At 46.4% G+C, this 16,407-nt stretch overlaps 1 protein-coding gene across 1 annotated transcript in view; it reads right to left on the bottom strand.

Annotated features, from left to right (window-relative positions):
* The window catches only part of slc30a6 (solute carrier family 30 member 6), a 65,257-nt gene extending 49,938 nt beyond the window's left edge, over positions 1-15,319 (bottom strand). Inside the window, exons 1-4 of the mRNA XM_085182413.1 lie at positions 15,029-15,319; positions 13,913-13,959; positions 12,736-12,822; positions 769-853 (exon numbers count right to left, since the gene is read on the bottom strand). Coding sequence (XP_085038539.1) covers positions 769-853; positions 12,736-12,822; positions 13,913-13,959; positions 15,029-15,212 — 403 coding nt within the window. The 5' untranslated portion in view covers positions 15,213-15,319. The remainder of the gene's footprint in view (positions 1-768; positions 854-12,735; positions 12,823-13,912; positions 13,960-15,028) is intronic.
* Positions 15,320-16,407: the final 1,088 nt, after the last annotated feature.

Raw genomic sequence — 16,407 nt, 5'->3', positions numbered from 1 at the left:
TATTTGCAGGCAGAGCAGGGGATAAAGTTGCATGTTGTTCTTTTCATGGCAGCGTTTTTCTGAGCGATGGATCCCTGAGAGGATTTAATGTTGGTGGGCATACACGGGCCTCGCTGACCATAAACACGCCGCCTCACCCTGCAGGCAGACGGAGCATCAGCACAAACACTAAATAATCAAACCTGAGCCTGTAACACTCACACGAGTTTAAGCTGTGACAACCGATATTTCAGGCTTTGGGAATGTTTCTGTCCTCGGCATCATTCCCACTGATCTATGATCCACCAACCTGTGAGCAGACGTCTCCTTCCCGTCAGCTGAGACTGATTTAAACCCGTCGCTTTCATACACGGCGAGCACAGAGCTACGAGGTGGAACGGCTCTGCTGAGTTTGGAGAGGAAAAATAAAGCGTGCCTGTCAATATGACAGATGTGTTCTCTGTGTTGTAGCACCGGAGGGCGAAAGCAGACGCTGTGAAGGACTCTGTTTCTTCAACGTGCCCTTTAAAGTGCAATATTTTGACTGAGGTGACCTCCCCGCCGCCGCCGCCTCAGACACACGCACGCAGCAGCATCAGGATCAGCCTGACCCCCTGCGGCGAGACGATCCTGCCTGTGTGTGTGTGTCAATCTGTGTTTACGGTGTGTCGACAGGTATCTCTGCCGGTTAACATCCGCGACTCTGAGTGTGTGTGTGTGTGTGTGTGTGTGTGTGTGTGTGTGTGTGTGTGTGTGTGTGTGTGTGTGTGTGTGTGTGTGCGCGCTCACCCATGCTGTTGGTGGAGCTGCACCACATCAGCAGACAGCCGGTGCACAGCAGGTTGAGCACCCCGAACAGCAGGATCCTCCACGACTGCAAACGACAACAAACAAACAAGAAAGCCGTCAGAGAGCGGCTCAAGCTCCGGGTCGAGGCCCCGCTGAGGCCCCGTCATACCAACAAGCGGTCCTTTAATCAGCATCACATCGACAAGAGGCATGAGGGACTGGGATGGATCAGTGTGGTTAACCATACGAAGCAGAACAGATACAATCATTTTATCCCTGGAGAACCCATGGGGTCAAATTTGACCCCATGGGTTCTCCAGGGTTAAGTTTATTTGCACATGTGAGGCAAATCTTTTTCGAACATGCAATAATAATAAAAAGGTTCATAAACGAGCAGGAACACCAGCGCTCCTCAGACATCTTTACATCCGGCGAGCGAGGAGCAACGTCAGCTGATCAGAGTCAGGCTTTGATCAGCTGACGCTCGGTAAACCAAACAAAACTCAGAGTGACACAAGATTTATTTATTTTTAAATAAATTTTTTGATCACGTCTCAACCGCTCACTACAGACGGCTCTCCTCTAACAGGCAATCAGAGCTCCAATCAGACTGGGAGCTGCTGGTTTTGGCTCTTGGACGGCGAGGGCGAGTTTCCCACCTGCAGTCCCGCCGCTCTGAGCTCGGTGAGATTTAAGTAAACGCTCTGAGTGAACGAGGCTCGGCCTTGGCAGGACACGCTCGCTGAGGTCTGAATCAGAAACACGAGCCCAGAGGAAGGTCACATTCAGAGCAGGAAACGGGCTCGGTGATGACAAAGAGCAGCTCTGCCCGTCAGGAACGTCTGCAGGGCCGAGCCTCTTGTTCCAAACAGAGAAATAAACGAAGCAGAACGCCGAGCGTATACAGCGCTGAGCCACGCCTCATTTCTTTAGATTTTTAAGTTGTTCTCTGGACATTGGCTGCTTCTTCACTCATTTCCAGTGCGGTCCATGTACTTGATCATTTTCACCGCAGTTTCATGTTTAAACCACCTACGACTCATTCAAGCAGAAACAGCTTCAAACTCAAAGGATGAATCGGTGTTATGTCGACACACAACTGAGCGCCTGTTACCAGCAGGTGTTTCCAGTTCTTTAGTAGAATCTATGAAAATGCCAAAATCTGACATAAAATAGTATTTTTGCACCAACAAGGTGAAAACATTAGCTGAAAACTTGGCATATGGCGCACAAAAGAAGAATTTCTTCTTCTCCTTTTTATTTACAACAGATCAGAGACGACCTGGACCTTCAGCTGACTGAAGCCTCCTCAGAAATGTCTCGTGGAAGGGCGGCTGTCAGTATTTCCATGTATGTTTGCATGTTTCAATAAATTACTGCATCTATTACTGCAGCAACGCATAAAGAAGGGCTGGCTCAAGACTTTCACACAGTGCTGTGCTTCTTAGCATTCAATGATACGCACCAGCAGACCCGTACGCAGCATTTATAAAGACATAAAATAGGCCTAAAGCAGGCCCTTGTGGACCTCCATATGTGATGGTGGCTCAACTTTACCTGAGAAAGCTACACCAGTGTTAGCTTCTGTCCTCATGTATGGTTTGTGCTGGTAACCAGTAACGAGGCGACATCAGTGATTACTGGATGTTATTCCCAACAGGAAACCTTGACTCAAAGAAAATCCTGCTATTAAACCAATGTCTTCCTTCTCTCAGCCCAACCAATCACAGCAGATGGCCCCGCCCCTCCCTGAGCCTGGTTCTGCTGGAGGTTTCTTCCTGTTAAAAGGGAGTTTTTCCTTCCCACTGTCGCCAAAGTGCTGCTCATAGGGGGTCATATGATTGTTGGGTTTTTCTCTGTATCTATGAAGCGCCTTGAGGCGACTGTTAAATAACTGTATAAATAAAACTTAATTGAGAAGATTTCACTTTTAACAGAACAGCTGACCAAAGTGCTGTACAAAAACAAAAAGAAAAGAAATAAGAGAGCAAGAAAAAAAGAATAAATCTGTACAGGTGCATAAACTCACACTGGTTTAAAAGCCAAGGAGAAAAGCGATGGAGCTGCCTGACCTCCAGAGGAAGCTCGTTCCTCATTATAGGAGCCAACACCACAAAGGCTCCGTCGCCTCAGGATTTATAAAAACGTCTTTGGTACAGTCAGCGTGGTTAGCTGATCTAAGCTGATCATGGGGCGATCGTGGCGCAAGAGTTGGCAGTTCGTCTTGTAATTGGAAGGTCGCCGGTTCGAGCCCCGGCTCGGACAGTCTCGGTCGTTGCATCCTTGGGCAAGACACTTCATGCTACTGGTGATGGCGCAATATGGCAGCCTCGCTTCTAAGTAAGTAAAATTTTATTTATACAGCACCTTTCAAGATAAAAATCACAAAGTGCTTCACAGAAGCTAAAACCTAAAAATAAAAATCAACCAAAAGCAAGTTTAAAAAGATGAGTTTTTAGCTGTTTTTTAAAAGCGACCACTGAGTCCACAGATCTCAGCTCAAAGGGAGAGACTTCCACAATCTGGGGGCCACAGTCACAAAAGCTTTGTCGCCTTTTGTTTTCAGCCTCGTGTGTTGGACAGCAAGCAAGCCCTGGTCACATGACCTCAGGGACCTGCTGGGACTGTATGGATGTAAAAGTTCACTGATATATGTTGGTGCTTGTCCATGCAGAGCCCTGAAGGTCAAGGTCAAAACTAGGGATGGGTATCGTTTAGGTTTTATCCGATACCGGTGCCAAACCGGTACTTTTGAAACGGTGCCGGTGCTTAAACGGTGCCCAAACCGGTGCTTAAAGAATGGAAAACACAAAATTGGTCCAAAAACCTCTCATGTTCAGCTGTTTTTTTGTAAAAAGATAACAATGTTAGTCTTTTCTGCAGGTATAGGGCATATATGGTATCACTCTTGGCTGGAAGCAGCTTAATCAATGGAAAAAACACAAACTTTGTCCAAAAACCTCTCATGTTTAGCTGTTTTCCACTTTTTCTTTGGTCATTTTAGCCTTTTTGGCCAGGGTGAAGGGAGTATCTGCCATCAAACAAGAAGACAGCCTCATGTAGCTATGATGGTGTTTGCTAGTTCATGTTACATGCATTAATGTAATAACGCGGTTAGCTTACTCAACGTAAATTACACACGAACAACATTAAGCTACTCACGCAGAGAAGAACGGCTGCTGCTGCCATCATCATTTCTGCTACACTGGCAGGGCTAGGTTCATCGGATTTAAAGTGTGACCTCCTTTGACAGTATCAGCTTAAAGCACTTGTTGCAGCTGCTGAGTTTGCATATTTTGCTGTGAAGTACAGCCAGACTTTTGACCGCTTCGCCTTGGGCATTTTTAATCTGTAGCTCTGCTCTAAAAGAACGTACGTACCTGGACCCGCCTACTATCCTCGAAACGTAAAATGATTGGCTAGAATCTAAAGTGTATCATTCCATACCAGTTGGTGGCGGTAATGCACCTTTCAGTTGTTTGCCAACCGCCAATAGAAATGTAAGGAAGAAGAAAGTGTATCACAGCTCAGGAAAAAAAAGCACCGAAATAAAGCACCGAAATAAAGCACCGAAATGCGCGCTGCTTTTCGGTCTGGTTACTACCGTTTATGTCAGAACCGGTGCCATGATGGCACCGGATACCGGTACCCATCCCTAGTCAAAACCTTAAACTGGATTCTGAATTTAACGGGGAGCCAGTGCAGCTGAATCAGCAGGGGTGTGACGTGGGAGGACTTGGAGGACTTGGTCAGAAGCTTTGCAGCAGCGTTCTGAACAACTTGCAGACGCTCCAAAGAGGCTTTACATAAACAAATAAACAAAGAGTTACAATAGTCCAGACTAGGGATGGGTACCGGTATCCGGTGCCATCATGGCACCGGTTCTGACATAAACGGTAGTAACCAGACCGAAAAGCAGCGCGCATTTCGGTGCTTTATTTCGGTGCTTTTTTTTCCTGAGCTGTGATACACTTTCTTCTTCCTTACATTTCTATTGGCGGTTGGCAAACAACTGAAAGGTGCATTACCGCCACCAACTGGTATGGAATGATACACTTTAGATTCTAGCCAATCATTTTACGTTTCGAGGATAGTAGGCGGGTCCAGGTACGTACGTTCTTTTAGAGCAGAGCTACAGATTAAAAATGCCCAAGGCAAAGCGGTCAAAAGTCTGGCTGTACTTCACAGCAAAAGATGCAAACTCAGCAGCCTGCAACAAGTGCTTTAAGCTGATACTGTCAAAGGAGGTCACACTTTAAATCCGATGAACCTAGCCCTGCCAGTGTAGCAGAAATGATGATGCAGCAGCAGCCGTTCTTCTCTGCGTGAGTAGCTTAATGTTGTTCGTGTGTAATTTACGTTGAGTAGGCTAACCGCGTTATTAAATTAATGCATGTAAGGTGAACTAGCAAACACCATCATAGCTACATGCAGCTGTCTTCTTGTTTGATGGCAGATACTCCCTTCACCCTGGACAAAAAGGCTAAAATGACCGAAGAAAAAGTGGAAAACAGTTAAACATGAGAGGTTTTTGGACAAAGTTTGTGTTTTTTCCATTGTTTAAGCTGCTTCCAGCCCAGAGTGATACCATATATGCCGTATACCTGCAGAAAAGGCTAACATTGTTATCTTTTTACAAAAAAACAGCTGAACATGAGAGGTTTTTGGACCAATTTTGTGTTTTCCATTCTTTAAGCACCGGTTTGAGCACCGGCACCGTTTCAAAAGTACCGGTTTGGCACCGGTATCGGATAAAACCTAAACGATACCCATCCCTAGTCCAGACGAGATGAAACAAATGCATAAATGACAATTTCTAATTCGGAGCGCGATACAACGGGACTCAGCTTAGCAATGTTTCTGAAGTGATAAAAACAGGATCAAACCAAAGATTTTACATGAGCATCCAAAGTCAGAGCTGAGTCAATACTAACACCAAGGCTCCTGATAGACGGTTTGGCAAATGTAGCAAGTGGACCCAAGTTTTCCATAACACTAGGTACAAACAAGAACTTCAGTCCTCTCCTCATTTAGTTGAAGAAAGTTTCCAGCCATCCAACATCTAATGGAGTCTATGCACTTATGCAAAATCTGTAGCTTGGAAACATCACGGGGCTTAAAGGAGATATATAACTGAATATCATCTGCATAGCAGTGATACGAAATGTCCTTAAAAGTGCTCAACAAGTGAAGAGGAAGTAAATACAGTAAGAACAATAAAGGCCCCAAAACTGAACCTTGTGGCACACCATAGGCAAGAAAAGTAGAAGAGGAACTGTACTTAGAGGTAGCCACAGAAAAGGATCGTTCATGCAAATAGGATTCAAACCAGTCCAAAGCAGCCCCTGATATACCCCCCCCAGTGTCTCAGCCTATCTAGCAGAGTATGATGGTCCACAGTAAGGCGGAGGTCAGGTCCAACATCAACAGAACGGAGCATTCTCCTGCATCACACTCTGTCAGTCTGCCCCAGGGCAGCTGTGGCTACACCTGCAGCTGCCTCCACCTGCAGCTGCCTCCACCAGTGTGTGGATGTGAGAGTGAATGAATAGTGGAATTGTGAAGCGCTTTGAGGGTCTCGAAAAGCGCTATATTAATGCAATCCATTATTATTATTATAAGAGCACTCGACGGCACGTGAGGGTGAAGCTCGCACAAATAAGAAGGGGCAAGAGACGCATTCCTGTTGTCTGCATAAAGCTTAGTTGTTACAATTTGTTTTACAGCCTTTAGTTAACAGTCAACAAAAGAAATTTAACTGCATCTTCCTACAATAACAAATAAAAGATCTCAATCTTAACCTTAATAAAAAGCATTTAAATCTCTGTGGGTTTTATGGGCAAACAAAGGTGACACAACTCCAACAGAGTCCGCAGGTAAACGTTCAGTGTTTGTACTGTGAGCACAGCCCGTTCCCTCAGCCTGGATGTGCAATCAGCAGAATTTTCAATGAAGAGAAAAAACCTTGAGTCCAGGCGGCGTGTCCGTGTGCACGTGTGTGTGCGTGTGCACGTGTGTGTGCGTGTGCACGCCTGTGTGTGTCAGAGGGGAGAGAAACGAGAAATGGAGCGAGGCGAGCGACTGTGTGTTTGTGTCCTGGCCTGTCACTTCGTGTTGGAGTCATACGCCGTGGTGGGAGCGCCGAGTGCTGTGAAATCTACAATTACTGTGGTGTGCTGTGTTATGACAGCGTCGGGGCGTCTGGTGACAGCACTAGCCAGCGACGGGCATGGGAGACCTTCAGTGTGTGTGTGTGTGTGTGTGTGTGTGTGTGTGTGTGTGTGTGTGTGTGTGTGTGAGAGAGACAGAGAGTGTGTGCAAACACAGAGACAGCACTCGAGCCAAAACACCCCCCCCCCCCCCCACCTTCGCTTCCCTCCACGTATGCAGAGCGCCCAGGGGAGCGCGCACGGCGGCCACATTGCGACGCTCTGCTGCCCCCGTTTGTCCGTCAGCGGCCTCGCCCGGGCGTCCGGCGGCAGCGTGACGGCGTGCCAGCATATTGAGGCTTCATGTGACACTGGAGTGACAGAGGGTCGGTCGCCAGGTACTGTATTAAAATCCCGAGTCGCTGCTGATGCCAGGCGCATCGCCACGTAGCGCCAGCCACATGTGTGTCATCGTGGCGAGCAGAGGTGTGACTCACACCAGTCTGGAGACTTTGTGCAGAGCGGGATTGTGGGATATTTTTTTGCGTGTGGCGAAACCCGCCGAGGCTCGCTTTAGGTGGCAATTAAAACACAAGGAGTGACCTCCGATGACCTCGGTGTGGCGCTCAGACCGCGCCGACAGGCCTCGCTGTCTCCAGGGTGGCAGTGTTCTCCTCTCAAAATAAACCCTCTTACATAATGAAGCGGCGGCGGCTGCAGACGAGTTTTCCCGCTCGTTTGAAGTCTGCCCGTCTCTCCCTGCCGCCCTGCGGTCGTGTCCTTCCCGATGTCCCCGTTCAGCTTCGTCGGGACGTTTTGCTTTCAGAACGTCGATGCAGCTTCTTCTTCAGGTCTAAAGTCTCCTCCTGTGTTGGAGGAGGATCTCATCAGCGTCATGGTCTTTGTGGCACAGTGGTCCAGTGGTCCAGTGGTCCAGTGGTCAGCGCCGGTGCAACCGACAGTCCAGGGTTTGAATTCGGTCTGAACACGTGACCGTTCAGCTAAACTTGAGATTCTAAATTGTCTGTAGGTGAATGTGACTCTTTGTTAGACCTGTGATGGACCAGCGACCTGTCCAGGTGTACCCGCCCCTGTCTCACCCTGTGTCAGCTGGGATTGGCCCAACCCCCCCAGCTGACGTTCGGTTCGTTTTCAGCGTCTTCTTCCTGCCGTGTGATGTCGTTTGTCTTGACGAAGCTCTGAAGATTGTTTTTTGGTTTTGAAGTCCTTCAGTCTCAGATGCCGTCCGATGGTTATGGGGCTGCAGTCGCACCAGTAACGGCCTTATATTGGGTCGAGGATCGTCCAGTGTCTCAAAAGACAGCCAATCAGATCCTCCGGCTCAGTGCTGGTGACATTTTTTGGGGTCTTCCACTTGATTCTTTTGTTCCGTAACCCTCAGGATCCTTTAAGAAATCCCAAATGACCGTCTCACTGCGTCCCTGTTTATGCAACACGACCACGTTCAGGGTTTGTTTACCTTTGCCATCAGGACTACCTGACAATGAATCCACATTTTTGCACCGATTTAAAGACACGTGGTTCTAAACCTTTGATCACCTGTTTCGATTTAAGTGTTGTTTTCAATAAATTGCTCAAAAAAGTTTCTGTCTCACTCACATTTCTTCTTGTTGCATGTTGAAGCTCTACTTGGAACCTTGTTGAGATCCAACAATGCAAAATATAATTTTTGTTGTTGTTGTTGTTGTTGTCATTTTTAAAGTGGTTTTAAACTTCTGATCAGGACTGCACCGTCTCTGGCCGACTACCATTACATTTGAACTAGCCTGACTTCAGTGCTGCTGATTCTCCTCCATCGTTTGTACGTTTTAGAAATCCTTCAGACTCCTTTAAGTTCTGCTCCTTGTAAATCCTCGTTTTAACGTAACAGCTGGGAGGAGAGCCGCACTGATCGCTGAATGGGGCCGTTTTTAACACTCAGTTTGTCTGATGTCAGGAACTAAAAGAAATGGCTGAGAGCAGAACATACAGCTGGAAGTCTGACAGTAACATAATCACAGGTCACATCTGTTTCTGTAGGCCGTGAAGCTGCAGGAAGCTGCTGCAGTATTCTCCTGAGCAACAGGTGTCGCCACTCAGACGATCTACCACACATATGAAAGGCAGATTCAAAACTAGAAGCAAAGCCATTAAAAAGTGTTTTTATTTTTAACATAATGTTTCATCTTTTTGAACATCTGCAGCATGTCGATCCATAAAAATCTGAATCTGTGAGCTTCTGAGTGACACGATCGTACACTCGCGTCTTCAACCAAGAGGTGCACCACCAGCCGAAAAGACATCAAAGCAGCTACTCGCACCGGTGGATGCGATGCCAAATTGGTGGCACAGATTCCTTCCATTTAAACCACTGGATACGTCTATTTCCTGGTTTGCTGCCTCTTTTTAAAATAAAACTTCTAAACGATTGTCCTGGTTTCACTGAGCCACACTCACACCTTTACACCGCTTCTCTCCACTACATTTACATCAGGGGTGTCCAACTCCAGGCCTCGAGGGCCGGTGTGCTGCAGGTGTTAGATGTGTCGGTGATCCAACACAGCTGATTTAAATGGATAAGTTACCTCCTCAACATGTCTTGAAGTTCTCCAGAGGCCTGCTAATGAACTAATCATTTGATTCAGGGTGAGATCTAAAACCTGCAGGACACCGGCCCTTCAGGCCTGGAGAGGTCCACCCCTGATCTACATACTACTCTTTTTCCATCATCACACAGCTCGCCGTTTGTGCCTCTTTCACACGAACTCGTAGTCAGACTGGGAGAGCCCGCGCTGACTTTTCCAGGTGGTGACCACCTTTATGTGACCGCTTGGCTGACATTAGGAAACGAAGGCCATCCCCCAGCCGGCGGGGGACGCGCGTTCACTTTGAGGCACATTTAGGCAGCGAGACGCCGACTTCGTTTCACAGACCTAATGTCAGCATTTATGGCATAAAACCTGCAGATTTCAGTAAAAATATCTGCGTCGTGCTGATAAAACCTCAAATCAGATGTTGACGAGCTTTATTGCACAAACAGGAGGCGTGAGCGGAGACTGGAGGCGAGGCGCTGAGGAAGCACGTCTCAACTTTTGCTGCTTTGAATCGCGTTTGGTGGCTAAGCCGTGTACGACACCGCGTAATCCAATCCCGGGCTCTACGGGGAGGCCGGACCCCCTGCTAGTGCATCACCAAAGTGGATTATAGCACAATAACACACGCACACACACACACACACATTTAATCCTTTCACATTCATTACCATGCCTTCAGTGGTTTTGCTTTTTTTGTCCTGTCCTGAAACATTTTTAGCTCCACATCTGTGCCTGTTTTGTTTTGGCTCTACCTCATTTTTTAATGCACTGTAATCGTATTTTTATTTATAAGCAGGAATCAGTACAAACTCTGCTTCTGCTCCCTGTTTTTATGTTGTTGTTGAATATTTAATTTACGTGTATGGGGGGAAATCGCAGAAGAAGAACCCGCCCTGGGATTTAAAGTCGTGTTGCAGGAAGGGCGAGAGATGCCGACGAGATGCCTACAGCAGGCGGCGTGAACCGGAGGCTGCAGCAGGAAAACAAGGCATGAACACAAGCCTCGTGCGCGATGTCTGAAGCACTAACATTTGCACTACACAGCTCCTACCAGCATTAAATTCAAGCTGCTCAGATTTAGGAACTTTCAGACGATGATCTGAGCTCTCGGAGCGACGACAGCTGGATTTCAGTGAGAGTAAACCAAAGGAGCACTCAGGATATTTACTCCATGTCACTGTTTTTCTTTATATACACTGGGATTATTCTACGTGTTACAGCTGGAGATGTTTTCACATTTTGTGATGGACTGATCCAACTTTTTCCCGTTGTCCTCCGATGCTGCGGCTTTGGGAATCGGTTGACCCCGAGCACTGATCCGATGTGTTAAAATAATACCGGGGCCAAGTCCTCACCTTTGCCGTGGATCCATGTTTTCAGGCCGTGCCAGGCATCATGATTCAGGCCCGGACGCTAAACGCTCACCTACGAGCCCGGCCCGGCCTTAGAGATGAGCGGAGGAGTTAAAAATAGATCCGCTGCTCCTCGTGTTGAAAGCGAGCCAGCTGAGGCGGCTCAGGCGTCTGCTTTGGATGCATCCAGAGCGCCTCCCTTTGGAGGTTTTCTGAGGACATCCAGCTGGGAGGAAACCTCGGGGTAGACCCAGAGAAAGAAACCCAAACCTGAGCGTGATAAAAGCGTGTTCCCATTTCTGCTCAGTCTTTCTTCCCCTTTTTATTCTAAACCGCACGAGTTCTGATGACTTTATTCACTTCATCTTTTACCTCCATCACCTCCCGTTTCAAGTAGAACTGAAACGAAACTTCAGAGTTAAACGTGCTCAGATTTGGTCACCGAGCAGCGATCTCTGCTGGAAACGCCGCTAATAAGTCAGAGGTGGTGGAAACCTCACGGGGTTGATGGAGGGTTGTTTTAAAGGCCTGGAGTTTGGTGTTAAAGGATTATCTGGATCCAGACCGAGCGTGGACATCGACCAGATGAAGTGACAGGCTGACGGCGATCACCCACAGAGACTGGCCGCCTCCTGGTGTGGGTGATCCCGGTGAGGGCGTGTCATTTGCTTTTACAGCCTGTGATTTGGTCATTCGAGGGCGAGTCGGAGTGACACAGGAGACTTTAAATTAAAAACACATAATATATCCACACATCCTTTAATCTGACGACCTCTTCACTCAATTCAGCACATACATGCAGACTTTGGGAATCTACATGGATCTCCCTCTTTTTCACCAACATCAGCCACAGCTGCAGTAAATATCACTCAGACGGAGCACAAACACAAACTCAAAGGTTTCACTGCCAAAAATCTCGCTCCTGTGTGTTCATTAGGGCTGCCACGATTAGTCGACTATCAAAATAATCGTTTGTAGCAGCCATAGTGTTCATATGTTCATAGAAATGAAACCTTACGCTCAAAGTAAGCCCGATCTGCGATAAGGTGTGTGTGGTATTCCCAGTGAGTTTTTACCATTGCAGTTAAAACACCCAGCGCTGCATGTTCATATAAAACAACTTTCAGTCTTTTTTTTTTTAATCTACGGGTCTTTATGATGTCAGAGAGAGACTCGTGTGCAGAAGCCCCACCCACCTGCTTTTCAAATCTTATTTTTCCAAAAGCAGCCAATCAGAAGAAAGTCTTTGGAGGAAGGAGGAGCTAAAGCAGCTTGTTACACACTGGATGAACTGAGGGCGCCGTATAAGAGAACTTATTCTGAGCTGTTAATCATGCAGAGCTCACCACAGGGCTGTTTTTACCTGCCACGGCTCATCTAGTGTGGAACAAACAATAAAAGCTGGTTTCTGAACAGATTTTGGTGATTTTGAAACTGCAGGTTGAGTCATGAAAGTTTGAGGGAAAGGTTTGCTACTAAAATCCTAAATTCTGCTCGGTTTAATCTTCCAATCAGAGGGAATATCCTAAACTTTAACCGAAAAGCAGCAGCAAAACAGATGAGAGCAGGAAGCAGATGAACGGAGGCTCTGCCGGCGCTCCGAGGACCTTTAACGAGCTAGAGAACGTGAAATCAGCTCACGAATGACGATGTTTTCCTCTGAGGGTTTCATCCCTGCTGGAACACGGTGACCTTTCAGGAAAACAGGATTACAGGAGGTGTTTGGGCTGGGCTCGGCGTATGACACACAGCGTCTAACCAGCTTATCGGGATTATAACGTGAGGATCCTTCAGATGATCGCCGCTCAGTGAAAACGAGAGGAGGCCAAACAACCAAAGCCCGGAGAGGACACGACATGTTTCGTCACTTACTCGTCTGTCTGAAGACACCAGCCTGAACTCCTGCAGAAGCTTCCCAAAGATGGATCTGTGCGTCTTCCTGAACGGGTGAATAGTCCCCTGAAAATTCAAAGCACACGAGGAAGAGCCATCAGAAGCAAAATAAAAGCCCTCGGTCCAGCTGTCAGTGAAATAAACTACGATCAGGTCCAGCAGAGCGGCAGGCAAACATTGACCTACACCGCCACCATGTGGCCGCGTGTTGTAGCACATTTATTTCAGCTTCCTGATAACCTGAAGAACAACTTTATTCTAAGTTTGTAACACTGAAGGAAAATAAATCGCAGTGAAGTCGGCTCAGTTTTCCCTCCTGGGTCAGATCCTCTGATCTTCATGACTGGACAAGTGACACTTTGCCTTCTGTCAGTGTAAACAAGTTTAATTACACATTTAAAATCCCTGCTACATGTTAATACAACAAAACACACATCTCAGCTTTTCTTCATGAGACAGATTTGCTGTAGAAAATGGAAAAATGTCTTTTTGTAAAATGTCAATTCTAACATTTCATTGTTTATCGGTCACTTTGGTGATTTATGAATCAGCCGTGAGCTCTTTATCAGCAGGAAAGCTGCAAAACGCCTGAAAATACAAGTTCAGACGCCCTCCTTCACATTTTCCAAAGCTTAGAGACATTTTCCAGGGAAATGTGCAGAGACGGGCTGACAGATTCATGCAGGGAAACAGTTTATGATTAAAAGTGTCACAGCCTGGCCAAAGCAGCACTCACATTAGAGGCACTGAGAGCGATCAGACCAGAGTTTCAGCTAAAATTCTGCGGATTTTAAAGAAGACAGAAATGTTTTGAGGTGACACCAAATTAAGTCTAACAGTTTTCAGCTTTTCGATGTCGTCAGATGACGACTAATAACTCTGTAAAACCCAAACTTTACCTCAAAGAGTATGTTCATTTAAATATTTAATATTTGCATTTTTCTGACAAATGCCTGTTTTGCATCACACATGAAAGCCTTAATTAAAGCTTTGCCTGGCTTCTTTCTACAAATCCTTTGTTCCAGTTTGACACTGGAGAGAATTTCTCTCTCTGTGGCCAACCCTCCACTCCTCGGAGTTTGACTGTGTTTGAGCCCACGTGGACCGTTGGAGACATAAGAGAGAAACTATGACTGTGAAACCTGAGGAAACTCACCAGGACATAGGTGTCGTGCTCGTGCTTCTTCCTGTGCATCGGGACGTCTGTGGACGACAAAAATCAGTCAGTGTGTTACAGCACAACTACAGAAAGACTCAAAAGTGTGATTGCAGCCTTATAGGACAGAAACGTTTGTTTCAGGTTTTTCAGGTTTCCAGCTTTTGATTGACTGGGTCACAGCTGATGTGGTCCTCGATGCCATGCACCATCACTAGTTCTCAGAAGAACTATTTTAAGCTGGAGCACTTTTTTCTGCTTTGCAGCCTCCGTTAACTCATCAGAGCTGCACATAAACCAGTTCTCCACCTGCTGCAGGTGCTGATCCTTCATCTTGTAGCAAAGAGACAGTCAGGTCAGCCACAGCAATCTAACCAGCGCTTTCCACAGATCAGGTCCCTTCCGTTGTTCGGCAAAAGGGTGTTTTTGATCCAAGTGGTTGACAATTTTAAAGATTTATCTGATTATTCACAAGAGGTCCAAACCGATATTAACACACTGAGCATGTTTCAGCTGATTTCACATCAACCACGAGACAGCAGGACATGAAAAGGTTCTTCCATCCACTGTCTCCTCCAGCTTCTCCATCTAAAAGGAACTAGTTTCCTATAAAATACCTGCACACATACTTCACATGTGTAGTGAGCAGATATTAGTGAGTCTTTCTTTAACAATAAGATGAAATGGAGCAGTTTCCATCAGGTTCTGCTGACTCCAGCAGAAAGGTGGCCCTAACCCTAGAGTGTGAGCCTGTCGCTTTTACAGCTGTGCTGGTTGTTGCTGGATCCACCGAGAAGGACCAAAAGAGCCACGTTAGGCTGATTATTTAGCAGCAACACGGGAGCCGGTGAAGGACTCCTGCTTCACCCTTTTCCATTAAAGGGAGGAAGCAGGAATGGTGGAGGAGTGCAAATACGCCGTTTAAACGTTAAACTGCTTTCTACGAACTGATTATCCGGATACAGCCCTCACCAAAAAAAATACGACAGGTCTAACTGACTCAAACCGGCCGTTAGCCACGGTGCTAGTGTCGTTTCAGCCGGTAACTAGTCGGTAAACTCCGGAGCAGCTGATTGAATACGTGTTGTTAGCCGTTAGCCTGCTAGCATAACAAACCTGAATCCTTGATGTTGAGGACATCCACCGACACCATGTCCGGTTTATCCAGCGGCCCCACCTTCCTCTCCGTCACCCCGGACGGCACCACGTCCGGCTTCGGGCCGAACTTTCTCGGGTAAAAGTCCCCGGCATTGTGATAAGATAGACCCGAGGACGTGGACATCATTCCGTCCATCGCCATTTTGGACTTCCTGTTCCCATCAGTCGGTTCTTTCTTTTGGTTGCACCGCGCATGCGCCACTCCACCAATCAGCGGACGCGCTGAACGTTTACAGATCAACCTATGGAAGACCATTTGGGCTAAGGCTTTTTTACATACAATTTGGAAATTGAAAAATTATAATTTAAAAACTGTTAGTGTTTGCTCCAAGTCCTGAGAAATTAAAAGACAGGGCATCCTGCGCCAAATCAAACATGTTACAATGGAGCATGATGAAGGAAAAGCTCTGGTGTAGAGGTGAGGGTAGGGACAGCAACTTAAGAAAAAAGGCAAATAGAAACACGCTGCAAAAGTGCACAAAATACAACAATGTTTGGTAAAAAAAAAAAAAAAAAAAAAACAAAAAAAAAAACAATATCTGGCGACATAGTAACTTGACGGACCGGATGCGGAAGTGACAAGCTAACAGTAAACAGCAAACTTTTTTTGAACGTGTCTCAGGCTGTGTCCCAATTCAGGGTCTGCACGCTTGAAGTACGCGCACTACGCGTACTACGTACGGTGCGTACTATAAGTACGAGAGGTGCGGAAGTGAGAGGCTTGTGAAATGGGACGGTCTAGTCTTCGTCGCGCTGTTCAGGTTGCCTAGCAACCATGATACTAACCGCGAGAAACGTCTCATACAGCTTTGTGTGACAGAAATGAAGGAGAAAAATGTTTTGTTGTTCATTCATTTTTGTCATGACATCACTTTGAGTATCTGAGGCTGAGACCACAGGACTGTAAAACATGATTGTTGGGCTTCATTTCTGTACTAAACAGTCATTTAAGATTAGTTAGTAAATAACAATTAGCTAATGTTGTTCATGAGACTAAAATCATCTCACTGTGTAATGTAAATATAATATGGCCAATATTATAGTATTTTCAGATTATTATGATATCTATATATATATATGTGTGTGTGTGTGTGTGTGTGTGTGTGTGTGTGTGTGTGTGTGTGTGTGTAGAGGCTTTAAAACCACGTTAACGCTGAAAGTACAAACATCACTAATGTCACATAACTTTGCTGTTGGCCACATGTCGGCTTTGTTTTAATGTTCTTCGTTATTAAACATTCGCACATGAATAAGTGACGTCATGTTCAGTACTTACTTTTGACAGTTCACTTTTCGGCCGCTCCCTTCTGCCGTATTTTGCGGCAAAATTATCCACA

Source organism: Neolamprologus multifasciatus, chromosome 13 (assembly GCF_963576455.1).
Source record: "Neolamprologus multifasciatus chromosome 13, fNeoMul1.2, whole genome shotgun sequence".
Classification (NCBI taxonomy): domain Eukaryota; kingdom Metazoa; phylum Chordata; class Actinopteri; order Cichliformes; family Cichlidae; genus Neolamprologus; species Neolamprologus multifasciatus.
Note: the sequence above shows the minus strand (reverse complement) of the source record. Positions and strands in the feature narration are given on the sequence as shown.